The sequence below is a fragment of the Budorcas taxicolor genome, chromosome 18, assembly GCF_023091745.1.
Source record: "Budorcas taxicolor isolate Tak-1 chromosome 18, Takin1.1, whole genome shotgun sequence".
Lineage (NCBI taxonomy): Eukaryota > Metazoa > Chordata > Mammalia > Artiodactyla > Bovidae > Budorcas > Budorcas taxicolor.
The window spans coordinates 34,265,921-34,293,602 of NC_068927.1; the positions used below are offsets into that span (position 1 = coordinate 34,265,921).

The window sequence follows — 27,682 nt, forward strand, 5'->3', positions numbered from 1 at the left end:
CTCTTATATAACATGGTGTAATATTTGCGTATAACCAACACATATCCTCCTGTACACTTTAAATTATCTCTAGATTACTAAAATAGTTAATATAATGTAAATGCTATGTAAATAGTTGCTGCTGCTGCTGCTGCTAAGTCACTTCAGTCGTGTCCGACTCTGTATGACCCCATAGATGGCATCCCACCAGGCTCCCCCATCCCTGGGATTCTCCAGGCAAGAACACTGGAGTGGGTTGCCATTTCCTTCTCCAATGCATGAAAGTGAAAAGTGAAAGGAAAGTCGCTCAATCGTGTCCGACTCTTCGCAACCCCATGGACCGCAGCCTACCAGGCTCCTCTGTCCATGGGATTTTCCAGGCAAGAGTACTGGAGGGGGGTGCCATCGCCTTCTCCAGTAAATAGTTGCTGGTGTTCCACAAATTCAAGTTACGCTTTTTGGAACCTTCTGGACTTTTTCCCTCAAAATAGTTTGGATCTGCAGTTGGTTGAATCCATCAATATGGAACCCATCAATACAGAGTCCATGGCTAAAGATGGCCAGCTGTACATATGTCTAAAGGCATTCACTGGGAGCCATACAACCAAATAATATTACCAAAAAGAGATAGCAAAGACCCTGGGTATCACAGAGTTTAATCTCTTCAATTTATAAATGATGGGATTTGCAAATGATCTGTCTCCTGGTTTCTGGGGAGCCAATATTAGAACCTGGGTCTTCCAGTTCTAGATCACGTTATTTCCAAGAAGGAGGAAATAAGTATGGAGCAGCACTTCATAAAATATAAAACATGGGCTCATCCATGATACCGTCGACTTCACAGCTCCCTATGGGAACAGAATGATGAGTCCCCTTCACCGGTGATAAAATGGAAGATAAACTATCACACACCTCATAAATGTCAGTAGAGGTTCAGTGATTGAGCTGACTGAACCCTAAGCAGAGCTCTATGTGAAAAAAAAGAGAAAAAAATAATATATTTTTCCTGACATCAGAGAGTTTACTATCTACTTGACATGATAAGACAGGCTCATGGGAAGAAAGATAATTAACAAAGTGTTGTTCTATACAGGTGGAGCACATGGATTTTGGTTTTGTAAAGTCCTAGGTACAAGTTCATGTCCCACTGTATATACATCCAGAGATACTGGAGAAGCCACTTAAGTTCTTTAAATCTGAGCTTACTTATCATTTAAACTAGAATATTAATAGTACCCAACTTCAAGGTCTTCTGTAAGAATGACATGAAATAATAGACGTTGAAGATGTATAACCTAGTGCCCCACATATAGTAAACAGGAAAACAAATATAGCTGCTATGATTTTCGCTGTCATCACCACTATTACACACTGGATAGATCATGGAAGCTCTCAAATGTCAGTCTACAGAGTATGACTTTCATCCAGTGAAAAAATCATGAAGGGCTTTCGATCAGAGGAAAAACAGACTGAATCAGAGCATCAGGATGATGAATACGATAGGGTGGGCAAGGTGGTCTGAGCTAGTGAGGGTGGGGGAAGGAGCAGTGGAAACTTAAGGAGTTGATGTAGTTTTTAAGGAATATGAGGTGATAAGAGAGTTAGGTGTAGGAGTGACAGAGGGAACGAAAGACCCTTGACAAAGACAGAACCAGTAGGATTCAGTTGATATTTGGAGATCTGTGGGAAGCTGGGAGAGTCCTAGAGAATTTTTAGCATGGGTGTCACAGAGAGGGAGGCATTGGAAATACAAGAACAAAGTCAACTTAGCAGGAAGGAGAGACTGAAATCCTGCTAGGGCTATGCTGCCATGCCAGGAGAGGAGAGATTCAAGTCTACCATAGGTTTCACAAAGTCAGGAGTAGAGCCGATCTTCTTCTTCTTTTTAAAGTATGTCACAAGAAGCATAGGCTCAAAAATATCTTTCTAATGAATGAGCAAGGGAAGGAAAAAGGAAGTGGGTAAAAATGCACAGCAGATAGCAGACAAAGTACAGAATGAGAGTCAGGGAGAAAGATCAGTCTAGAGACAGAAAATCTGGAGCATTAACTCAATTTAAACATCAGAATGGAATGAAACTATAAATAAGTGGACACAGGGAGAAAGACAATCTGAGGTCAAAGGTTGAGTCTCAGGGAGTCCCCGGTGCCTGGGCTGGGATGGAAAACTAGCAAAGACACCATGTATGTCTGAGGCATGAAGAGGTTACTAGCAATGAAGCTAAGAGGAAAGAATATTTCAGGAAGGCAATGGTAAAGAAAGGATCTCTAATGCTACAGAGTCTGAGTAGAAAGATTTGCAAAAATTTCTAAGCAGCTAAGAGTTTGGGTGACACTATAAGGCCCTACCTGTATGTCCAAGGACACAAATTCCCTTAAAGGTGAAGATAAGCACTCAGGAAAGTAGGCAGTCTGGCTAGAAAGCTTACTGAATAAAAAACTTTAAATGTTTTTCTATGAATTGTTTGGTAGTTCTAACAACTAGGACTTGAGTGGGTGAGGGAAGTTGGTTCAAGGGCAGTAATGAGCATCTTTGGATAATTACAGAATCGCTTCCATTGCAAATATGACCCAGATAACCAATCGCAGATGTGGATCCCTGGAAATAATGAGGTGCCAAGGAAATGAGCTGTTGTTCCATGTGTTTTTACGTCACCACTTTTAAAACGCTGCTAATGTACCTCAATATTTCTGGGGCAAAGCTAATTCGTTTAAAATTAACACCATGAAAATTTTTGAGTAGTTTAAAGGTGCTATCAAGCTCCTCAGTCGTTATGTAACGTATCTTCTTGCGTGCAGAGCACAGTACTCAAACGTTCCCGGGAAATCTTTCCATTAGTGCCTGCTCAGCCAGAGTAAACCACCCAAGGCAGATCCGGATTAAAATCCAGTCTCCAATACTGACTGGTCATGTAACTTTGAGTAATTCACGTTAGCACTTTGAGCTCCAGTATTTCCATTTATTGGATCCTAAAGTGATCACTGTCTCAAGGTTGTCTGAGGATTAACTTATATAACTTCGTGCAGGGTTGTCTGGAGCCAAGAAAACTGTCTTCCTTTCTCCCCAGAGGGGCAATGTTCAAAGACTTAAAGGCAACTGAACAACAGTTACATTTGGCATTTCCTTCTGCCCTGTCAGCATTTTTTTTTTTTTTTTTTGGTATAAATAGAAAAACTCCAATGTCTGTGATATTTTTTTTTCATATTCAGATATACTTACTTTTCTTCCCAGCTTTATTGATGTATGATTAATAATTAAAAAATCATCTGTATTTAATGTCTAACAACATGATGTTTCAAAATAAGTATACCTTGTGTAATGATTACCACGATCAAACTAATTAACATATTCATTGCCTCCTCGCATAGTTACCATTCATGTGTGTGTCTGTGTGTGTGTGGGGGGGGGGGGGGTCAAGAACACTTAAGATCTACTCTCTTTGTAAATGTCAAGTCCACAATACATTAACTATAGTTACCATGCTGGTCAATATCCCTCCCCCCCCATTTCCCCAATTCTCTAGATCCTGGCAACCACTGTTCTATTCTCTGTTTCTATTAATCAGACTTTTTTAGATTCCACATAGGAGTAACATGCTATGTATTATGGCTTTCTGAGTCCAGCTTATTTCATTTAGCAGTTGTTGTTGTTTAGTTGCTAAATTGTGTTCAACTCTTTGCTACCCCATGGACTGCAACATGCCAGGCTTCCCTATTCTTTACCATCTCCTGGAATTTGCTCAAACTAATGTCCATTGAGTTAGTGATGCTATCTAACCATCTCATCCTCTGCCACCTCCTCCTTTTGTCTTCAATCTTTCCCAGCATCAGGGTCTTTTCCAGTGAGTCATTTATTCGCATCAGATGGCCAATGTATTGGAGCTTCAGCTTCAGCATCAGTCCTTCCAATGAATATTCAGGGTTGATTTCCTTTGGGATTGACTGGTTTGTTCTCCTTGCTGTCCAAGGGACTCTCAAGACTTCTCCAGCACCACAATTTGAAAGCATCAGTTCTTCAGCGTTCAGCCTTCTTTATGGTCCTGCTCTCACATCCATACAGGACTACTGGAAAAACCATAGCTTTGACTGTATAGACCTTTGTCATTTAGCATAGTATTCATCATTTAGCATAGTATCCCCCAAATGCACATATGTTATCACCATTGGCAGAATTTTCTTTCTTCAGGCTAAATAATATTCTATTATATAGATATGTCATGATTTCTTTGTCCATTCATCTGTCGATGGAAATTTAGATTACTTCCATAGCTTGTCTATCGTGAATAACACTGCAGTGAAAATGGGAGTTCAGCTATCTGTTCAAGATACAGCTGTTATGGAAAGCAGTATAGAGGTTCCTCAAAATGCAGATGGTGGCTTGTTCTGTGGGCTGTAACTTATCAACCCATGACCTAGACAGACATATCCCCGGCCCTCTTTGAGTATGCCAATGGCAACACAGTGTAAGCTGTCACTGTGATGCAGCATGGTAAGAGCTGTGAGGTAGAAGCTGCATCCGATCTATCTTAGGGTGCCTGGGAGAACTCCTAGAGGACATGACACCTAAGTGGAGGTGGGAAAAATGAGTACCATGTTGCAAGCTGGAAAGGAGGAGGGAGAGAGCTCCAACCAGGAGGAAGAACATACAAAGGTCAGGAACTAGAAAAGGACAGGAAATAGCCTAGTCTAGCTGCAACTGAGAGTCTGGTGAGAAGGAAGAGGAAGAAAGCAGAGAGACCAGCAGTACTGAGGGGTGGGGGTGGGGAGGGGCTTGAAGAAGAGCTTTAGCCAAGTGAGACTTGAGATTATTTTGGACTATGGGACAATGAGAAACAATTTGATCATTGACTTTTTGTTGTTGTTGTTTAACTGAAGCACGATATGATATTTGGATCTTGCTACAGGATGACGGAAATGCAGGTGGTGGTCTGGGGGTAGGGAGACCATGAGGAGGCAGAGGAAGGAATCTAAGCAAGAACAGAATTAGGGGAATGGCCACGGAAGCATAAACACCTGCTAGAATCCAGGGCAGGTTTCAGACAACTTTCCATTCCTGCCCTATATAGACATGCCTTGACTGTATAACTCAAGCTTCCTTCTGGTCAGCTTCTTTCTCATCTCTGTCTCATCTTCATCACCAGTCTCATTGGTTATTAGCTCAGGTTGGGGAGGCAGGGTTCTATTTTCTAGTTTTCTTTTCTAAGTCACAAAAATGTACTCATCATAAGAAAAGCACTCTAAATTTGAGGGTCACTTTATTTTCTCTTCAAAGTGTTCAGCAGTTATATAGACAGGGCTTGCTTTCTGAGCCCCTTGATCACTATCTGGGTTCTTTGGTTAGGTCATTTTGTCCTGCAGAACCCCGTTTTTGTCTCAGCTTAAGGGATAAGAATTCCTATAAAATAATGTTGAGAGGATAAATTAGTTTATGTATCTGATTCCCCTTAGTGAAGTAACAGGAGCATAGAAAGGTATTCAATAAATTAGAATTACGGTTATTATTTTACAACCATTATTTATACTTCACCACAATTCTCTGAGACAGACAGGTGAAGATAAGGGTTATATCACCTAGTATAACCAGGAAATCTGCTCCAGAAATTATGGAGCCTGAATGAGTCTATCCAAATAACTGGAGTAGAATTTTCATGTCTCCTAAGTCTTCATCTTGTTTACACTGAATGATATCTTGGACCCTTCTTGAGACTGAAGGATGTGGCTCCTGTAGGGCTTCCTAAAACCTCTTGCCTCTAGAATTCCCCATCCAGACTTTAAAAATAAGTTTATCTGTACCTGATCGGGCTGTTGGCAGCATCAGGGTCTTTGGCATGCACTCTCCCCACCACAGTGCCAGGGGCTGCGTTTTCTTGGACTTCGTGGATATAACTTGGGGCCAAGAACATAGGGGGCTCGTCAGCATCTTCTACTGCAATCTTGACTGTCACGGTGTCCTTGAAAGGCCCATTGCTGATGAACTTCGGGTCAATGTGCACGTTGGCTGCCTCTACCTTCAAGCTGTATGCTCTTTTGGTTTCAAAATCTACAGGCTGGCAAAAAAAGAAGAGAAGATTGACAACCAATTCCTTGAAAGAATAATGGAAGAGAAAGACATGATTGTTTTTATAGGGCCGCGTGAATAGTTGTTCAAAGAGAGAAAATCTGTGTCTATTCAATATCCAATTACCTGAGCCATTTGGTCAGAAAATCAGACAAATCAATTGTTAAAACCTGGAATGTGTTTAATGGGTAATTCTAGGAGCATGGCAGACTCAGAAGGACCCCATCATCTAAAATGAACCACGTTCTCTGAACACGCTAAGGCTTCCCAATTCAGTCACTAAAATCACTTAAGGAAAGGAATTAAAACATTACAAAAATAAATGTTGTAGCCCATTCTGAAAAGTACTAAGAGTCTTGGTAATAAAAATACTCAATGAATTTTAGAGAAAAAAGCAATGTCTTGTTAGATGACTCTCCCCTCTACCTATACACACTCTAGCTTAATCATATTAACAGTCTCATTTTTAAACTTTCTGACCACAGAGCATTTCTCAAAGTCTAGAAACCTTATCATCAGTGGTCCATAATCTGACTTAACATGGTTTATGGGTAATTTGAGTGGGTGGGGTTTTTTGAATGACATTATCCTAATTACTGATACTATTATCCCTTTTCCAATTCTTCCATTCCCAAACACATCAAGGACATCTCAGTACTAATTTTTAAAACACCTATTATGCTTCCTAATCTCCCTTTTGAAAGACTATGATAGAACTCTCTAGCTAGAATGGAATGACATCACTTTGTTTGGACTGAATTCATTTTTAGGTTACTTCCTATTTATGGCAAGTGATATAGGACAGTGTGAGTACTTCCCAGTTAAAAGAATGTATATTTGTACAGAAGTCCATTGAAAGAAAAACAATTATAAATAATATAGATTTTACACAGATGTGAAAAAAAATGAAGTAACATTTGAATGGCTGTCATTATTAAGAAACTGACAGTAAGCACTCCCACATTCTGAAGGAGGGGTGGTTCTGTGAAATCAGTCAGCAACGGGTGAAAAGTGAAATCACAGAGGAGAAACAAGCCTTCCTGCCCGGAAACAGAACTTTCTAATGAGCACTCTGAATGATGCTGAACTCTCAAATGTTTGCAAAGAGTTGGGTCTTTTAAGGCTAGCATCTGCCTGCCTCGTTGCTGTCATCTGCCTAGTATTATTTTGAATGGACATATAATCATAGGGCTTAGTCCTAACCTAATTCTACAGAATTCTAACTGAGGATGGTTCCAGTTTCAGGAAAGTTAAAAGCATTCAACACCCTTGACACTTTTCTCGCCAGATTCAGAGAACATTCCCTTTTCTTGAAGCAAAATCTGTCCCCAGCTGCTCCAGGTTCCCCAGCAGTCTCTTTGTCCTTCAGTGGGTTACTGAACAGCAGGAAGGAATGGTATTTATAGGCTGAAGGTGTGAGACTGCTGCAATCCTTCAAAAATCTCTGTGATTATTAGACAAAATCAAAAACCTGAATATGATAGTTCTGAGACCAGGCAAGAAGAAAATTTCTTCTCTCAGGTAATCTGTCGATTCACTTGGTAACAGAATGTTTTGAACTTGGCTTAGGTACACGCCTAAGGACCCAGAGCATTGTTTCCACTGGAAAACCTTGTTAATGTTAAAGTTGGTATAGTATAGTTTGACTGGTACCTGCTGAATCTAGAGCAAAGCTCCCCAGATCTTTGCAAATGCTTGTCTGGAATGCCCTTTCTAGTTTGGTGAAACTTTACTGTCTTCTGGTGGTCATCCCAGGCTTATGAAATCCTCCCCATCTCCCCCAGACAGATTGGTCTGGCCCCTTAATTGCCCATCTGCAGTCCCTTGTTCCCCACCCCTGCTGGGCAAGGAGCATCCCAAAGAACTATATGCAGTTGTGTTGATCTTTGCTCACCTCTGCCTCCCCAGCACCTAGGAATGACTATACCAAGTGATAGCATGCACCAATCACTGTGGCTGAAAGGAAAGCAGAGCTGATGGATGGACAACATTTAAGCATCTGCCTCTAATTTACTCCTTGCCTCCTTCCAAAAGAGATTTAAAGTAGTTTCCCTATCCATGTCATGAGTAGTTGAAATAAAGCTATATGAAGCAACATACTACATAAGCCATAAAAATCTCAGTACTCCCGAGTTTACTAATCCCACCTCTAAAAATCCTGCCTGAGGGATTAATTCAACAGAAAACCAAAACACACAGTATTCACAAATGCATGACGTTGTTTAGACATCATTGAGGGGTTATATCTAATCCTGGGAAACATACACACAAAACACCAAATCCAACTGTGAGATTTTATTAAGGAAATAATGGTCCATCAATAGGATGGGATGTTTAGTCATTAAAAATGATTATGTATATTATATAACAGCATGTAAAACATTTATGATGTGCTATTAACACATCTGATTACTCTATGACTGCAACTGTGTTAAATGTTACACATCCACATCTACATATATGTGGACAGAGAACATAAAGAAATAATCAGGCGTGCATGCATGCATGCTAAGTCGCTTCAGTTGTGTCTGACTCTGTGACCCCATGGACTGTAGCCTACCAGATTCCTCTGTCCAGGGGATTCTCCAGGCAAGAGTACTGGAGAGGGTTTCCATTCCTCCTCCAGGGGATCTTCCAAACCCAGGATCGAACCCATGTCTCCTGCGGCTCCTGCATTGTAGGCACTCTGTGCTTTTTTTAATCACTGAGCCACTGGGGAAGCCATAATCAGGCATAAAAGTGGCTTTATTAAAATTGTTATTTTAAAAATATTTAAAATGCCTTCTAATGCTGCTCTCTCACTGCTTTACAAGGAGTTTATTTGTTTGAAAGTGAATACCTCAGAGACCTCAGAGACCATGAAGAGATCTCTCAGTGATAACTGGGAATCCCACTCAGTCAAAGCTGTTGCAGCATCGGATTTTCCTAAGTCCACCAAGCCACCTACAGGTCTCACTTTTACTTTGCACTGGTTCTTCTTCAGCTAGTCACACAGAGATCATCTCAATATCCTGAAGGCAGCTCCTCCGTCTCTCTCTCTCTCTCTTACACACTCTTATAAGCCTGACACTTACTCTGTCTGACACAGGGTATTCAAGAAATATTTATTACAAGCTATTCAGTACAAGAAAGTGAAAGTGTTACTCATTCAGTCATGTCCAACTCTTTGTGACCCCATAGGCTGGAGCCCTTCAGGCTTCTTTTCTGTCCATGAAATTCTCCAGGCAAGAATACTGGAGTGGGTAGCCTTTCCCTTCTCTTCCCAACCTAGGCATTGAACCCGGGTCTCCTGAATTGCAGGCAGATTCTTTACCATCTAAGCTACCAGGGAAGCCCATTCAATACATGAATAACTCCTAAGTAACTCTTGAATTCTTTATGTTTATCTTTTCTGCCTTCTTCCAGTCTTTGTTATTTCTCTCTTGAATTCCAGCAAGATTTTTTCAACTGGTCCCACTGTATCATCTCAAAACCCTCAAGACTGAACTCACTCAAGTTTCTTAAAAGTGTCCTGTTTTCTTCAAGACCAGTCCTTCAAGCACTTGTTTTCTCTGACCCTTCTCTCCTTATCCATTTGATAAATTCCTACTCATCTATGAAGACTTAGCTCTAGAACTGCTCCCTGCAAGTGGTCATCCATGACCCATATTCATAGATTCTATCATGTGTTATCATAATTGCTTTTCAGCCAGGAAGTGATTTTGCTGTACCTCACCCCAGGGAATATTAGGCTTTGTCTGGAGCTATATTTTATCATCACAGCTGGTGGGGCTGGGTGTGTGCTTTCTGACATCAAGTAAGGAGAGGTCAGGAATGTTGCTAAACATCATACAATGCACAGAACTGCCCCCTACAACAAAGAAGTCTCTGTCCTGAAATGTTAACAGTCTCAAGGGTCAGAAACACCCCCTCTATTTTAATTGTCTTTTTTGCTTAACTGTCCTGTTAAATTCTGATCTCCCTGTGACCAGAACTCTGTTTTTTCAATTTTAGATGTCCAACCTCTCACAAAGGGCCTGCCTGACAAATAATAAAAACTCAATCACTCTTGGTAGAAAAATAAGTTGAATGAATTAAGAAACAAGTGTAAAAAAAAAACTATATTAGAGAATATTTTTGAAAGGTAAAAATAGTTTTGTGGGTCTCTCTACATCTTTTTATATTATTAAATAATATATAATGCTTCCATCAATTTACTCTATTAAATTTACCTCTCAATATTTTTGTTTTCCTCCTGGACAGTTAGAACTTCATGCTATAAGTTTAAGGAAATGTTCTTTTATAAATGAAAGAACATTCTACTCTGTTTTCAACCTAAACATCAGTGCTTTATGGAAGATTATTCCTTTGCCTGAAATAAACACATTGAATTGGGGGGAAATGTGCAAATTAATCATATGCAGAGAGCTCATTTGCAATGTGTTAGTCCCATGGGGTCATTTAAATGTTTCAGATTTTAAAGACACAGTGTGTGTTTATACCCTGAATACACTGAAAACAGGTAACAACCTTAGCATAACCAACTACCCAATTACTTGAACAGCCAAGGATGCGGGCAGGAATCGTTGATGTCACTGCTCATCTGTCAGTATCAGGCAGGAGGGATAGTCATATTAATTAACAAAGCAAGTTGACAGCTCTATGCTAGAGGCCAATTCACACAGCTACTTTTCCAGAGGAGAAACCAGAGGGAGGGGATTATCCCAGCTCCTTGAGGCTGGTGATTAGGCTTCGGTGACTATACCATTCATCACCACTAATATCCAACTTCCATACTCTTTTATGACAGAGTCATTCCTACTCTCTTTTTCTTTGGGTCCCCTCATATTTCTCCCAAACCCAACAACATTGCTTTCGTATGTTGTGAAAAGTGGGCTTCCGAGAACACATCTCTCCCTGCTCCCTTTACTAAAAGATTCCTCCCAGGAATCTCCCTCCCATCCCACCCTTGCCTCCTCTCCAGCAGCTGAACTCTTTATTGATTCTCGAAATTAATTTTTTCATCAGTGTTCCAGTCCAATCTTTCCCATCATACCAAGGAGCTTAATATTCAGGCTACAAAACCAAGTTGAAAATGAATGTTTGATTAAAACCAAGGTAATTCCATCATCCAATTCAGATTTGATACTCCTTATACTTTAATGATGGAGAGGTATTGATTTCTCAAGTGGTAAATCGGGGGGGGGGGGGATGGTAATCGTTTTATTAGGATATCCACTGAAAGCGAATCAAATCTGGCTCTCTTTATAAAATCTTTTTGGTCCAGCTATTTCCAAAATGCCTTAAGTGGGAAGATGTTCTAGAATACACTAAATTCGAATTCCATGTCTTTAAATTGCTAGCTGTGTGATTACAACAGGATTAAATTATTTAACCTGTCTGAGCCCCAGCCTCCTCCTAATTAAACTAAGGTATCATTGCCCACAGGGATACTACCATCTATTTTATATGATTTTCATCATATACCAAACAAAGGTTACTGTGAGTCACAGGCTGTCTCTGGCCAATATTTAGAATTGAGTAAATGTTAGATTAAAAAAAAAAAAAACAAGAATAAACAATAAGCTCATCTTTGTAGTGAATTAATCCCAGGAACACATTTTTAGCAACAATTTAGCTGACTATGTGGAGAAGGCAATGGCACCCCACTCCAGTACTCTTGCCTGGAAAATCCCATGGATGGAGGAGCCTGGTGGGCTGCAGTCCATGGGGTCGCTGAGAGTTGGACACGACTCAGTGACTTCACTTTCACTTTTCACTTTCATGCATTGGAGAAGGAAATGGCAACCCACTCCAGTGTTCTTGCCTGGAGAATCCCAGGGACGGGGGAGCCTGGCGGGCTGCCATCTATGGGGTCGCACAGAGTTGGACACTACTGAAGCGACTTAGCAGCAGCAGCAGCAGCAGCAGCAGCAGCAGCAGCTGACTATGAGGGAAGATCCATTATTTTTGTTTCTTAGGCTCAGTTCTGACAGAAAATTGAGCAGAGGATTTGGTTTACGTTTCATAGAAGGCCCAATAATGTAACAGACCTTGGATGTTTGAGGTGGGAAAAGTTCTGGAGAACCTATATTAATAGACTCAGCTTGGCAGATGCAACCAGGAAACACCATGCATGCTGAGGGCTGCCTCTCCAAAATCTACATTTATCTAAACATCTTTCTTTCCCTGAGGAAACTGCCAAGTCATATAAGAACTAATCAGTAATCTCAGGGCAAGTATATCACCCCCTCTCTTTCTTCCAGTTTTACTGAGATATAATTGACAGATAGCACTGTATAAGCTTAAAATCTGACTTTCATACATCATGAAATCATTACCACAGTAAGTTTAGTGAACATTCATCATCTCATATAGATAAAAAAGAAAAAGGAAAAATTTCTTTTTGATGAGAACTCTTAAGGATTTACTCACTGAACAATTCTCATATATAACATACAGCAGTGTTAATTACATCCCTAATACTTATTCATCTTATAAATAGGAGTTTTCCCCTTTTGACTGCCTTCATCCAGCTTTTTCTTTCCCCATCCTCCACCTCTGACAACCATACATCTGATCTCTTTGTCCATGAGTCTGTGTTTTGGTCTGTTTTTGAAGAAGAATCGACCTACAGTACCATGCTAGTTCCTGGTGCACAACACAGTAATTGGATATTTCCATACATTTCAGAATGGCAAGTCTGATTGTCCTCTGTCACGACAGCGAGATATTACATTATTATTGACTATCGTCCCTAAGTTGTATACAAACTATCAATCTCAGGTAGGCATCATCAGTCACTTCTGCCAGCTCCCTCTGGAATATAGTTCTGTTATCTCCCCAAAGCTCAAAGCCCAACTGCAAAGTCTGAGGTCCAGCCCTCAGTTGTCCATATTCTGTTTTTAGCCTTCAACTCTTCGCTTCCTGCAGTGTTGTCCTGGCAAAGCAGGCCACACTGCTGCCACATCTGATTCCTCACCCTAACTCACCTTTTTCAGTTTCACCACGCCCTCCTGTGTTTCATAGTCCGTTGTGATTTCAAACAATTCCATCCCATCTCCATCAACAATATTGTATGTGACTAAGCCATTTTCTCCAATGTCTGGATCTTTAGCCTTCACTCTTCCCACTTCCTCCCCTGGGACAGCTGCTTCTGACACAGACATCTGGTATACGCCTGGAAGAAGAAGATATCTATTTTTATTTTCCCTTTTATTTGGCAGCTGTAAGACTTTAGATTTCGTTGAATCCCAATAAATTTCTCAAAGGGTTTGACATTGAGCTTCCTATTGATTGAAAACATGAAAAGAAGTGAATGGATGCGAGGAAGATCCCACACAGCTTGCTTGTCAAAGAAATGTTTTCTGTAAAGAATGATGAAATAATATCAGGGTCCAGGGTGGCAGGGTGGGGGCACCTGCCACACATGAGAAAGGAAAACAATGCCCAGTTACATTTCCCATCAGGAACTGATGGAGGGCCATGCATATCTTCACCCAGTCAAAAAAAAATCAAAACCTCTTTTCACGTCTTTGGAATGGCCCAGAGTTAATTCTAAGGCTCACATATGGCACTCCCAGGCGCCCAGAAAGAGAATGTCTTCTCTGTTTAAAAGCCTTCTGTAACTCCATATTTATTTTAAAGTCAAATGCAAATTTTGTCCTTCAAGGTCATGACCCTTCCAGCTATATATCTGACTCTCTTCTTACTTTATCTCCTTCACCATTTGATAAATAGATATCTTATATGGAAAGGTTTCTCACAGTGTGACATTTCCACATAGATTTGTTTAATACGTGTTGGGAACCTACTATATCCTGAGCACTGTCCTCGCCTTTAAGAGTCAAGATTCTTCTCTCATTCTACAGAGAAAAAAAAATCAGATGTATACATACTCTGATATCATTGCTAAGAAGGAGAAAAATACAGTAAGGGACAAAGGATAATGAAAGTGTATAAGTGTGACTGTGCATAAGTGTATGTTGTGTGTGAGTGTGTTCATGTGAGTGTGTGTGAATATCTCTTGAAAGGACTGGGCCAGATAAATCATGTGACTATCTGGGGATAAAAATACAAACAAAGCAAACAGCAAATTGCAAAAACCCTAAAGTGAAAACAGTGAATATATACAGAACAGTAAGACCACAGGTGTGACTGCAGCCTTCTGGTAGGAAATAAGTGTAAAAGGGCTAAGCCTAACTGTGCACAAAGGGCATTGCAGGAGATGGAAAAGACATCAGAGTTTCTTTTAAAACGTGTAGGAAGTCACTGAAAGGTTTCATTAAAGAAATAAGACTTGAGATCATCTCAATTGTATCATCAGAATTAAAAAAAAATTCTCTGTGAAACAATATAGAGAAGCAAAGGTTGGAAAACCTGGCCTCTATCACTGCCAAACCTAGTGGTTTGGGACAAGCTACTTAAGCAATTTAAGCTTTAGTTTCTCCTTATGTGTATTTTATCAATTTTAATACTCTGTGTACATTTATCTATATTGTTTGGCTGTGACTGCTTTCAGTTCAGACCCACATTCAACTTAAACACACCATGTCCTCCATGATAAAGGACAAGTAGGAGATGGGAGTCTCTGTAGATAATTACCAATTTACTTGAAGGTTTAGAAAAACTTGCTCTCAGGTAATTTTCTCTAAATCTCATTCAAGTCCACAGCTATAAAACTGGTTATCTTCACAGTAGTGATGTAACTTCACTCTATGCCTGTAGGTGCGCAAGGACATTGATCACCGCCTGCTAATAGTCCCGCATGGTCCTTTCCATCCAGCATACCAGACAGTTTCAGAGTGTGGATAATGGAGCATGCAGTTTCTTAGAGTGCTCTATGAGGCTTAAGCTTATTGAGGATGCTGAACCTTGTACCTGACCAAGCAAAGTAATCTTCATCTCTTTGGGGACTTTGTGAGAACTGGCTGTCACCCTGTAATCCTCCACCTTAATGTCTCCCTTCCAGAGATTGTTGTCTTTGAATTCCTTTGAGTGACCATGGTCCTTTCTGGGACCATACTTGGTGGCCTTCCCTGTTTTCTCATTTGTAAAAAGTGCCATCTCTCTGACAATAAACTCATAGGCTCTACCACCTAATCTAATGAAGAAGCTTTCATGGTGAACTCCCCATGATCTATCAGCACCAGCATCATTACGGTTGTACTGTACCTCTGTCTATACCTACACTATACACATAATCAGATTTGTGTTCACAATCTGTTATGCTGTAATCCTTCAGGCAACTTACAGCACCTTCCATGGAACCCAGTTTTACCTGTGCAATAGAAGCTCTCATAGAGATCTGCAATAGTAGTAACTGTTCATTGAATGGTTGTAGTTGTTGTAATTATGCTTATTAATAATGATCTTTCAAATCATTTTTTTATTTCCTGCTGCCATCCTATTAATTTTGTAGGACCATAATCACCTAGATCATAATAATGGCTAACCTTTGTTGACAGCTTATGCCAGATATCATTGTAAGATTCTACAGTGGCTCATTTAGTTCTAACAACATCCTACTAATTTAAATGTTTTTTTAAAAAAATATTTATTTGCCTATTTCGCTGTGTTGGGTCTTAGCTGCAGCATGCAGGATCTCGGCACATGGACTCTGTGCTGTGGTTCGGGCTCAGTAGTTGCAGCACGTGGGCCCAGTTCCCCAGAGCATGCAGGGTCCTAATGCCCCGACCGGGGGTTGAACCTGCATCTCCTGCACTGCAAGAGGAATTCTCAATCACTGGACCACCAGGGGAGTCCCAATATCCTATTAACTGAGACTTGTGGAAGATTTTAGTTTGCAAAAATAGTCCAAACAGTATCTCCCAGCCCATATTCTTCTCTTTCAAAGAGACTTTAACAGTCCTTCCCTTGAAAGGTGGGGTCTATAAGAACTCCACTTAAATTTGGGCAGTCTTATGACTACAGTGGAAATGATGCTATGTGATTTCTGAAGCTCGGTTACAACAGGCAATATGGTTTCTACTTGGTGTCCTTGGGGCTCTTCTCACTTTCAGAACCCATCCAAGCCACTCCTTGGAGAGGCTGACATGGACGGGAAGTAACAGCTGACATTAACTTGCCAGCCACGTGACTGAACCAGCTTGGAAGTGGATCGTCCAGCCTCAGTCAAACTCTGCCAACTGATGCTGTGAAACAGAAACAAGCTGCCTCTCTCAGGTTTTGCCCAAATTTCAGACTCATGATGAAAATAAACAATTATTATTGCTTTAAAGCACAAGATTTGAAGTAGTTTGTTAGGTAGCAATAGATAACTGATCCAGCTACTATTACATATTCAGGTTAGAAATGAGAACACTGAGACAGAAAGATTAATTAATTACTACAGCACATCCTGAGTGCCTAGCAAAATGGATTTTTCTCTTCCCAGGGTTGTGAAACATTCTATGCCTTTCTCCCACTCTCTCCCACTACCTCTCCTCCACGTAAGATTTCTGTTGTCATTACTGTTGTCTTCTGTGTGTTTTTTTTTTTTCAAGAATGTTATAAAGAGCCTCCATTACTCTAGATTCCTTCTGGAAAGTTGAGTATAGCAGGGATGGGTCAGATAAGAGAGTTGGCTGTGGCACCACTGGAAAGTGAAAACCAAGCCCACTGACTTACTCTGCGGAAACTTTGGTGGGTTGTCATTGACGTCGGTCAGTGTGATCGTCACTTTGGTTGTCCCTGAGAGTCCACCCATGTGTCCACCCATGTCCTTGGCCTGGATCACCACATGGTACTCCTCCTTGGCTTCCCTATCCATGTTGGGAAGGGCGGTTCTGATGATACCTGGACAGGCGAGCAGGGAACACCACAGATCTTCATTAATTACATTGTAACAAAAAAGATCTAGGCACAGGGAAGCAGAGATGAATGAAACAGCACCTGTCTGCACAGACGAGTCACTTCAATATATTTATCATCAAAAGTAGCCATACTTGGAGCATCATATAGACATATTTTCCAGCAAATTGCCATCGTTATTAATGTAGCATTAAAATTTTATGTTTTATATGTTGTACTATAAATGCAAGTAATAATCTCATCCTTCTCAGGTATAACAATTAAAGATGCTAAAGACTGATACATTTGAGGACCCACTATATGAGAATCCATAACATAAACCCATGCTTCTGGACTGTCAGCAGAATCCTTTGACTATCAATGCCTGCATACGATTCTTAGAAACATTACTCTGGTCTATTTTAAGTTAAAAGTAGATGGGAATACATTAAAATGTTAATATTAGCTTTTTAAGTGTATAACAAATGGGTTAGAAACATACACAAAGCTTATGTCAATTCTAGTTGTTTACTATCACCTATCACTGACAAGGATACATTAATAATTGAATTCTACATGATCTCTGGATATTAGTGCATTACTGGTGTGGAAACCATGTTCACTTAAAATCTTTTGGGAATGCGTGCAAGCTTTTTCTGTCTGTAGATGCAGCAACATTTACACTAGAAATCTAAGAGAGTGCTGTGGAAGCTTTAAGCCTTTATCCTTTTCTGACCCCGATGTTTGTATGTTTCTCAGCAATATTATTCAATTCGCTGAGCCTCGTTTTTCTTGTCTGTTAAATAATTTGGTAGGTTCGAATTGGTCCTTCCTAACATGAGTCCCTGAGATAACGAATATTGCAACTAGAGTCCCTCCAGCAATTTTAGTATCTCAAAAACTCAGATGCAATTCCACATTTATCCTTGGCAAAATTAATTGGTAAATGCCTTTGATGAAATCATAGCAAGTAGCCGCCTAAATTGTGATCCCAAGCGTAGTGTCTACAAATAAATGATCACATAGATAAGTGGAAATTATTCAGTAAGCAGGCAAAATATCTGATTGGCATGCTATGCAATATAGTATTATACATACACACACACATATATATACATGTATTTGATAAATTTCAACTGCATTAATGTAAGTGGATTTTTTTGTAAATGTCTTGCAAACATATGGGGGTATATTGTGGAAAACAGAAGGGAGTTTGAGGTATAATACTGTGGACTGACAGTTTCACAGGAGTTTAGTGTTTATTCTAATAAAAGGATCCTAGAATCAAATTTGGTACACATGGAGTGAAACATTTTGGTGTGGGTTTTGGCTGGTATATTCATTCACTCTTTTTGTTTGCTATTTGTTTTCTGTAAGAATTTGCAGAACCTCCTTTTTGGATATTAATGCCTGTTGGGAACCTCGAAGCTCAGCAGAGGAGGTGGGGAAGTGCCACCTCCCAGACGTACCTGAGCCTCATCAGTTCCCACCCCCACCCCCCCCCAAGCCTGCACTGTGGTCTTCAAGCTTTGAGAGCTGCCGGTTTTTACCAGTCCTCAAGTCCTATGGTCTCTTCCTTTGGATCCACAGTTGAATTTTATGATAAAACATATTTGAAGATACATTTTTAAGTTGAAGTTGAATTTTAAGAACTGATAGCATGAGGAAAGTTGCAGTCTAGGATTATATTTATTGCTGTGACATGGCACAATACAAACAAAAGCAGTCACAAGTATAATTCACTGGGTGCTAACTACAGGCCAGGCAATGCACAGTATCGTGACATGGTGCAATACAAATAAAAGCAGTCATAAGCATAGTTCATTGAAGGCTAACTATAGGCCAGGCAATGCACAGTGTCTACACTGTACAATAGTCTTGTTAGGTGGCCCATTTTATATTTTAGAAAACAGAGACTCAAAAAGGTTTCAGCCAGCAGGCCTGGACTCCTTATTCACAATGTGTCACAAATCACAATGCAATTCCATGGTACCTGTCTGCGCTTCTACTGAAAAGTAGGGTTGTCCTTCCAGGATGCTGTACACTAACTTGGCACTGTTTCCATAGGTGGGGTCATCTGCGTCTGAAGCTGTCACCTGGATCACTGACGTTCCTTAAAAGTGAAACATTCATTAGAGACAATTCCTCCGCTTTTCAAATTATATTCTAGTTTGCAAATTTTGTCTTAAGATTAAAAACTAACGAGAGCCCCCATATTATTCAATATGCTTTGATTTTCCAGACTGAGATGCAAAAATAATTTCCCTTCCTCCTCCCTCCCTTTTTAATCCTAATAGCTTAAAAATGAACTTTCTATATTCATAGTGCATCCTGCTATGCTTAGTAGTTAAAATAATAATGTGAACATTATTGCAAAAACATTCTAAGGCCCATGCAACTGGAATGTTCAGTATATCAAATAATTAAATAAAAATCTTCCCAAAGAGTATAATAAAGGATAATTAATGATGAATTGCTTTTCATGAAAGGACAGAGTGCAGTCTTCCATCTGTAGCAGAGCAATAAATACATCATTTTATTGTTGCTTTGCATGTAATAAAATGGCTGCTAATACTACATTTTAATTAATTTATGGTCATAAATATTGTACAGAATGTTGTTCCCTACTGGCATGAAAATTGCATCTTCCCACCTCCAATGGGTCTGGTAGTCACACAACAGAAATCACCAGTAGACATCTGGTGAGATCTAAGGCCAGCAATTGTGAGCCACAGTGGAAAGAAACCAGGGAATTGAAAGAAGAGGGGATTCTGTTTTTCAGAGGAAAAACCGTTGTTCCTTGATGGTTCAGAATGGGGCAGGGGAGGTGGTCAAGGGAGAGAGCTGGTAATTATAGAATTCCTCTGTGCCAAGCACTGTCTGGGGCATGTTCCAAGTATTCTGCCCCTCTGCTAGGTGCTTTCTACTGGTTCATTGTGCTTGTGAGTTACTGAGTATAACAGGTAGGAAGTTCTGCAGTCTGTTTTGCAAAGTGGGTCACTGTCAGAGTCAGGATTCTAACCTCTACCCAGCAAACAACCAAGCCCAAGTTCTTTCCGTGACAATTTCAACAAAGGAGCCAGGTTCTACATGAGTGGCAAGGCAGCCCACTAATACAGCCCCCTGATCTACAAGTTTGCTGGTGATTTTCACACAGTGTAAGAACAAATTTTACTTTTTTAAAAAATTCTGTAATTCATTTTTTCATACAAACAACTTTGGGGGGAGGATTCTTCCCACAAAACTAGGTACTATTCTAAATCATGGACATTTGTAATGGCGTTAGTAAGCTCTATTCTCTACTTTCATGGTAGAGCTTGTCAAAGTATTATTTTTTATGCTTAATTTACTTCAAGAAATCCACTAAGTTCATTACAACTCTTTGTATTTTACATTTATGTTTATTTAACCCTCATCAGAGTTTACATTATCCTCATGTGATAGACGACAAAATGAAAACTGAGAAAGATGTAAGATGTTGTCTGGGTTGACCTGGTTGGTCAGAGGCACAGCCATGATTCCAATCCAATACTGTCTGACAGCAGAAAACTCTCATAGGTCACGATGCAAAGTCTGATATTAATCCTTAAGCACTAAGCTGCCCCAAGACATGGGGTCAATGAAAATTTCCCTGGAGCATTCTTTTTGATGACTGGCCTTTTCCCCCTGGCTCAGCTGCTGTTGTCCTCTATTTAATGATTTCTTTGATGTCTGCTGTTTCTCATTAAAAGTCCCCAGGTGACTACTGAGAAACTAAAGAATTGGGCAAGGCAAAGAGAAGATAGAATAGACCCAGGTGAGTTTTTATAAAGTATGAGAAGGGTTTCACGTTAGTTGGAGGAGAAGAAGAGGGCTTTTTTTTTTCTTTTTTTTTTGCACCACAAGCTCTATAATGCAAAGTGGAAGGAGTAGAGTTTTTTTAATCTTTATTTATTTGGCTGCCCTCGGTCTTAGGTGCTTCATGAAGGATCTATCGTTGCAGTGTGCAGACTCTCTGGTTGTGGCTCATAGGTTTAGTTGCTCCAAGGCACATGGGATATGAGTTCCCTGACTAGGGATTGAACCCACATCCTCTGCATTGCAGGGCAGATTCTTAACCACTGGACCACTAAGGAAGTCCCGAGGAGTAGGGATTTAGAGTTACTTCTGTATCTAACTTTCTTGGGCAAATTGATTCTCAGTCTCTGTGCTTGGTTTTCTCATCTTTAAAATGGGCAGTTTGGCCCTGATGATCCTTAAGCTCAGCAGAACTTTAAATCTCTGATTTCATAACCATATATACTCCCTGATCTGAACAGCCCTGGTCACTGTCTGAAAAGCAAACCCTTCTTAATATGAGGCATGCTTCTCAAAAGCAAGTACAACAACCTGCATTCTATAAAGTGAAACAAGAATTATTGCCAGGAGAATTGTCCACTAACAATGTTAGGTATCTGTGTGCATGATGAAAGACATAGCTGCTTCTGAATTATTCTAACAGATGGTGACACAGTGTCATGGCGAGGTGTATATACTGGATCCACTTAACAGCTCAAATGACCTTGAATAAATTATAATTAACTTGTTTCTAGCTTTGGTTTCCCATTTGCAAAATATGTCAAATAGGACCTACCTCATTGCAAAGATGAGTCACTGCAAAGATTAAATGCAACAGGGCATGTAAATCATTAATGCGCACTGTGCTGACATGCTACAAAGTCTGCCGCTATCACTTATTCAACACCAGCACGCACTAGTGACCAGATGTATACTGTTTATCATCCTACACGAGTAGAAACTTTTAGTCCCATTTTACAGAGGAGAAGCTCAGGCTAAGAGAACAGATGGAACTGATTCCAAGTCAAAAGGTTAACAAGCACCAGGGCCAGGGTGGCCTGGGTTCCATCACATTTTTCCTATTCTTCTATGTCTCCTCATGTTTTGTAAGGTTACAGTTTATAAACTCAGGGCAATTTAAAATATTTGAAACTTCAACTATGTACATGAAATGTTTTTTGTTTGTTATTTTGAACACAGACGCTACAGCATAAATTCTACATCCCGACTTGGGAGAATGGGCACCAGCCCACCCACCTGCAGAGACACCAGGCCTGCAGGTGGAGCAGGTCCGTCCTCCCCCTCCCTTACGTACCCACGTTGGACCTCTCGGGCACGTTGGCATGATAGGTCTCATGTAAGAACTCAGGAGGGTTGTCATTAATGTCCTGGACCTTGACGATGAATTCCGACGGTGGCTCCAGGGGCCGGTTGGTGTCCCTGTCCACCGCCTGAGCCATCAGCGTGTACTGGGCTCTCTCCTCTCGGTCCAATGTCTTGGTGGCATGAATGTTCCCTGATTTGTCATCAATCACAAAAATGGTTCCGGCTCCTTCACCTGAGAGAATGTATTTAATGTTCCCATCACCAGAGTCAATATCGGAATGAAGCTAGGAAAAGAGAAATGGAGACTTGTAATTCCATGACGGATACTCTGGGGAGGTAGAGACACACTCACATCCCGTTTGCTACAATACGCTGTTTACATGCAGACACACACACACACTGAGAGGGAGACACTCTCATCCCATTTACAAGTGAAGAAATGTAATCTTAGAGAAGATGTCCTGGCTAAGGGCACATAGCTGGGGAGCAGTGAGGCCAGAGTCCAAAAGGTTTTAATTTTAAGATTCATGCTTTCCGTTCCCCTTTCCTATTACATATGCTCACATATGAAACACATATAATACACATTAGTAGAGCTATTTTGAATGAAATATATGCATATTGTAGAAAGTGAAAGACACACATTTGAGCTAGAAGTAAATCTTGTTAAGTTCTGATTGCCATGTCTTCATCTTCCCTGTAAAAGAGAGCTCTTGTTATCAGTGTCTCATGAATTCTCTAAGACATATTCTATGCATAGGCCAGACTATCTATACAAATACATGTGCTCTGGTTTATTTTTACACAATAAAGTGCACAGTGGACACACCACTCTCAACTCTGTTTCCCTACCAGAGTAAATTCGGAGGACCCTTCCAAACTGGTATATATGTATTGATCTCATCCATTGTATAGAGGTTATTATTTCAGTCTTCTTCCAAAGGACACTAGGTTCCAAAGGACACCAGGCTTTTGTTACCACCAACAATTCACTGATCAGGATTTCTGGATGACCTGCTGTGTGGCACAGAAAGTATGAGGCTCTGGGGATGGACTCTGCCTGGAGGACCTCCCCCATTCTCCTCATAAGCATGGAGTGCGTGGAGAGGGCGGATAGACATGCAGCTTCTTAGACTAAAGGAAGACTAGTTCCTTGAGATTTTCCCCTCCTTTGATAAAGCCCAGCAAATTGATGGAACTCACCTAAATCCACACTTGGCAGGGCCAGGAAGTCATCCAGGTCACCCGACTACCCCCTTGTGCCTTCTGCCTTACTCTGCTGTGTTTTGTAACATGGAACTCCCCTAAAGACCACATCCAATTTTCCCATAGCAATAAAGTCTTTATTGTACTTTGTTGTCCAACCTAAATTTCTGCAGCTATCATCTTAATCTGAGTTCTTCTGCCCTCATTTTACCCTTTATGGGAAAAGATAAGCATTACTTTCACTGTTCTCATAGGCTTCAAGAATAGGCAGGTGGATAAAAAGCCCTTGGTTCTACCTACTACCTAAGAAAACCTAGTGTAAACTAACAAGCTTTATTCTCAGGGAAGTAATAATGATAATAATACTTATTACTTAAAATTATTATCTTAATGTTTATTATAGTGCCATTTTAATATTATTATTAATGTGATTTTAATTATTATTATTATCATGAAACCAAGACCTAGAAAGCTTGCCCAGAATCACAAAGCAGGATAGAATACATTGCTTTTTAAATTTTTTTGTATTGTTTCAATTTTCCCCAAAATATCTAATGGATTTTCAGTGCCTCAGTGAAACACCAATTATTTCAGCTCAGAAGGATACCTGTAGGTACAAAATACATTTTGATTTTAGTCTATAGTGCTTCTTAGGGAAAAAAAAAAAAACATACTTCAGAACTTGTTATTCATAACAAGCTATGTGTTGTCATGAAGTTATGGCTACACATTTCTTATGAATAGCGCAGTTTGTAATATACAAAGCTATCTGAATATATGGACGCTCCAAAGGATGACTCAAATTGCCTCAGTCTTCATACAAGTTTCCACAGTGGGGGCAGGCAGTCTTCTGGCTGTTCTCCTAACCCCCCATAATTGTTTATATTTGTTTGTTTTCTCTGCCTCAGACTTGGCGAAAGTCAGGAGTTCAGCCATGACTGTGGAATGTGGAACAAGGAAGTCAAGGCAACACTTCCTTTAATGGGAGTCTAGACAAGGAATGTTTCTAGGGACCTTTATATATTACATATGAAGTTGGCAAGACTCTTGGGAATTAAATTTCATGATCAACCAAGTAACTGAAACATTTAAATATAGTGCTCATTTATATTTTTTATCTTGTTTTCGGAGTTCAAAGTTGGATATAAATTCCCTTTTGCCCCCTCTCCAACAACGACGAACCACACAACTAACAATGACATTTATTAGTTTCGACACAAAAGGCAGTTTGGAAACCCATTCAGTCCTATCAAGGGATCAGTTGCTGAGGCAGACACGGCCAATTCCTAACTCCCAAAACTGAGGCCATCCCCTCAGCAGCGCATAGCATGATGCGGACTCTGCTCCCTGCAGATCTAAAAGTCCATGGTTTGCCAAATTCCACATTTCAGAACATCCTAAATCACTCAATCTCGAAAGACACCAAATCAAGGTTTTTAGGTAACAAGTCATCTAGTTTAATCCTCCTATTCATGGAGAACTCGAGATCAGCATTATCTCAAAAGGAAGTTTGATAGGATCTAACCACTTTCTTTCTTTTTCTTTCTTTCCCCATCCAATCTGACATCTGGCTCATTCTCACATGCCTAGATTTTCCCTTCCTCTTGTGTCTGCTGCTGTCTTTTAGTAGACACAACACCTGCTTGCTCCACAGAGATGCCCTCTAGGTCCTGTGTCTTTTGCCCTCCCTACCCTAACACACACGCTGCTCCCTATGGAGAAAGTCCCTGTGGCAGAAGTTTTATTTTCTCAGAACAATTTGCACACAGTCTCCACATTGTTCAAGCCACACAGCTCCTGCCGCGGCTCAAGTATCTTCTTCCTCTCTAGGCACAGAGACTATCTCCTTGATGGAAGGAATTCTATGTGCCAATTATTTCCCTGTGCTCCATTTCTCAAGGATACTTCCACTTTGGGTGTGATCTTTCCATTTTGGGTATAAATGATGAAACTGCCCTGGTACATCTCTTCAGAAAGACCCTTTTCCAACCCTTAACAATATTATCAGGACACTAATATGAACCTCCTCCAAAGATGTCAATCCCATAAATATGGAATGATAGTCTCATGTTAAGCAGCAACTAAGATAACTTCGTTGGAATCTATGAGGCTCAGAAATGAGCACCCCACAAATCTGTTCTTGTCCCTCTCCCCCTTCACTAGATAACTCCTGCTCATCTTTTAGGTCACAAGTTATTACCATTGTCTCCATGAAGCTTCCCTTCATGCCTCCTAAACTTTGCCATGTAAATTCACAACCACTTGTAGTGAAATTTCTTTATTATTCTACTCCTTTAGTTTTGTTTTTTTTTTTTTAATTGCTTAGGTAAGTGTCTCTTTTTCCACTAGCCCCTGAACTCTTTGAGGCCAGGGACTATTCTACTGCAGTTTACCATTTGCCTCCCTCTGTACCTTCACATAGCAGGCTTTCTGCTTTTATGCGTATGAACATCTATCTCCTTGCCATTAATGTCACTTGCATGTGAAAGATGGCTGTATGTTTTACCACAAGTGATAGCTGGCAGCCAGTTTTTCAAACATATTTTGTTACTTTGTTTGTTTTTATTTTTGGTTTTGAAATTTGGCTGCATGGCTTGCAGGATCTCAGGTCCCCTATTAGAGATTGAACCAAATCCCCCATCAGGGGCTCCTCAGTGAAGGTGCCAAATCCTAACCACTAGATCACCAGGGAACATGCCCTCAAACATATTTTGGACTCTTTCTACCCTTGCACTTTTGGAGGGGATACTCAGAGAATGCAGGATTTCTCAGTAGTACTAGGACTCTCAAGCTTTCTGGGGGTTTGCCATCCCTGAGCCAAACTGGATAGAATCCCACCCATTCCCATGATGCATCCATTCATCTTGTCAAATATTCACAGAGGTGTCCATAAAACTGGGCTTAGGTGTCAGAACCTGGGGATACAAGACTGAACCTGTTCTTGATGAAAGTAGCTCAGGGTCCAGTGAAGGAGACAGACATGTGTACTACAGGAAAAAAGCTATGATAAAAATAGTACAGAGCATTATAAGAACACAAAGAAAGGCATCCTAGCTGGGGTTTGGATGTAGTGGGGGTAATGCGCCCAGTTGGAGAATGGTTAAATAAATAATCATCATTTCTATTCAAGAGACTACTGGGTAGCCATTAAAAACAGAGTTTTTAGGGTATAATATGCAGTGGAAACAGAAGTGTTCTTAACATGGATGTCTAGGAATTAAAAAAAAAAAAAGCTGGAAGGATGAATGAATAGGATTTGGTGGATTTTAGAGATGATCAGACCATTGCTACCTTCCCTCCTAGATTTTTGTTGGGCCAGGACCCCAGTCCGGGGAGGGTGGGGAGTGAGAAGTGAGCATGCAATTAGAGCAGCCTTACCCTGCCCACGAGCACGGGGTCGGGTCCCGTGTACTCCTCTATCACGAAGAACTGGTTCCAGACCCAACCCCTCTTGGAGCGCTGCAGCACCTGGCCCTCCTTGCCCTTCTCGTGGTGCCCGTGGAACGAGGGTCGCAGGTGGCTCCTCCGGTCCAAGGCGAAGGCCTGGCTGTGGCACAGCATGCCCAGGCATACCAGGGCGGCATGTAAACAATAGTTCTCCTTCATTTTTGGTTACGTGGTAGGCACGGGAGAATGCGGCTGTCACCCTGTCCGCCGGCCGTGCGGCTGCCTGGCGGATGGCGGCCTTCCCAGACGAGTCACGCAGACCTCGCTCGGGCTGGAAGCTCTCTCCTCGCCGAGCACATCACGTCAGGGCTGCCCACGTCCCCGTTCAGCCTCTACAGGGAGCAGGAAAGGTCAGATTAGTCACAGGTTCCATCCCCACTTCCATTATATTCTGTAAACACTGACCCACGCTGGACCCCGTGAGGGCTTTGCTCTGGGTACTGAGGAGGCAGATGCCAGTGAGAAATACTCTCCAGGCTCTAGCCAGTTCACCACGCAGAATAAGATAAACGTACAGGAAGAAACCCCTCAAAGTCCATATGAGGATAAAATGTGTGTGCTGTGGAGTCCAGCTGCCCAAGTCTGAGAGTCAGTTTTACCATTTACTTAGCTCTGGGTTTAGGGTAAGCCAACACTGAGCTCAGTGTGCTCATTTATGAAATGGGCTGGGGAATCCTACTCAGTGGAAGGTACAGATCTGAGTCATAGCCCTAAGTCTCATAGCCAAGACCTCATATGTGGTCAGCACTTCTTATTTATCTGTTATTATTATATTAATGATCATGGGACTCCCCTGGTGGCTCAGACGGTAAAGCGTCTGCCTACAATGTGGGAGACCTGGGTTCAAACCCTGGGTTGGGAAGATCCCCTGGAGAAGGAAATGACAACCCACTCCAGTATTCTTGCCTGGAAAATCCCATGGACGGAGGAGCTTGGTGGGCTTACAGTCCATGGGGTCGCAAAGAGTCTCAGACAAGACTGAGCGACTTCACTTTCTTTCATTATGTTAATGATCACAATCCTTCTTGGCTGTGTTTTGTAGTAGGGACACCTAGGGCACTATGGGCATTCCATAGAGGAA

At 40.9% G+C, this 27,682-nt stretch overlaps 1 protein-coding gene across 1 annotated transcript in view; it reads right to left on the reverse strand.

Annotated features, from left to right (window-relative positions):
• The window catches only part of CDH11 (cadherin 11), a 48,524-nt gene extending 21,764 nt beyond the window's left edge, over window positions 1-26,760 (reverse strand). Inside the window, exons 1-6 of the mRNA XM_052656990.1 lie at window positions 26,533-26,760; window positions 21,938-22,232; window positions 18,800-18,919; window positions 16,645-16,812; window positions 13,008-13,195; window positions 5,772-6,025 (exon numbers count right to left, since the gene is read on the reverse strand). Of these exons, the coding sequence (XP_052512950.1) occupies window positions 5,772-6,025; window positions 13,008-13,195; window positions 16,645-16,812; window positions 18,800-18,919; window positions 21,938-22,232; window positions 26,533-26,760 (1,253 nt within the window). The remainder of the gene's footprint in view (window positions 1-5,771; window positions 6,026-13,007; window positions 13,196-16,644; window positions 16,813-18,799; window positions 18,920-21,937; window positions 22,233-26,532) is intronic.
• Window positions 26,761-27,682: the final 922 nt, after the last annotated feature.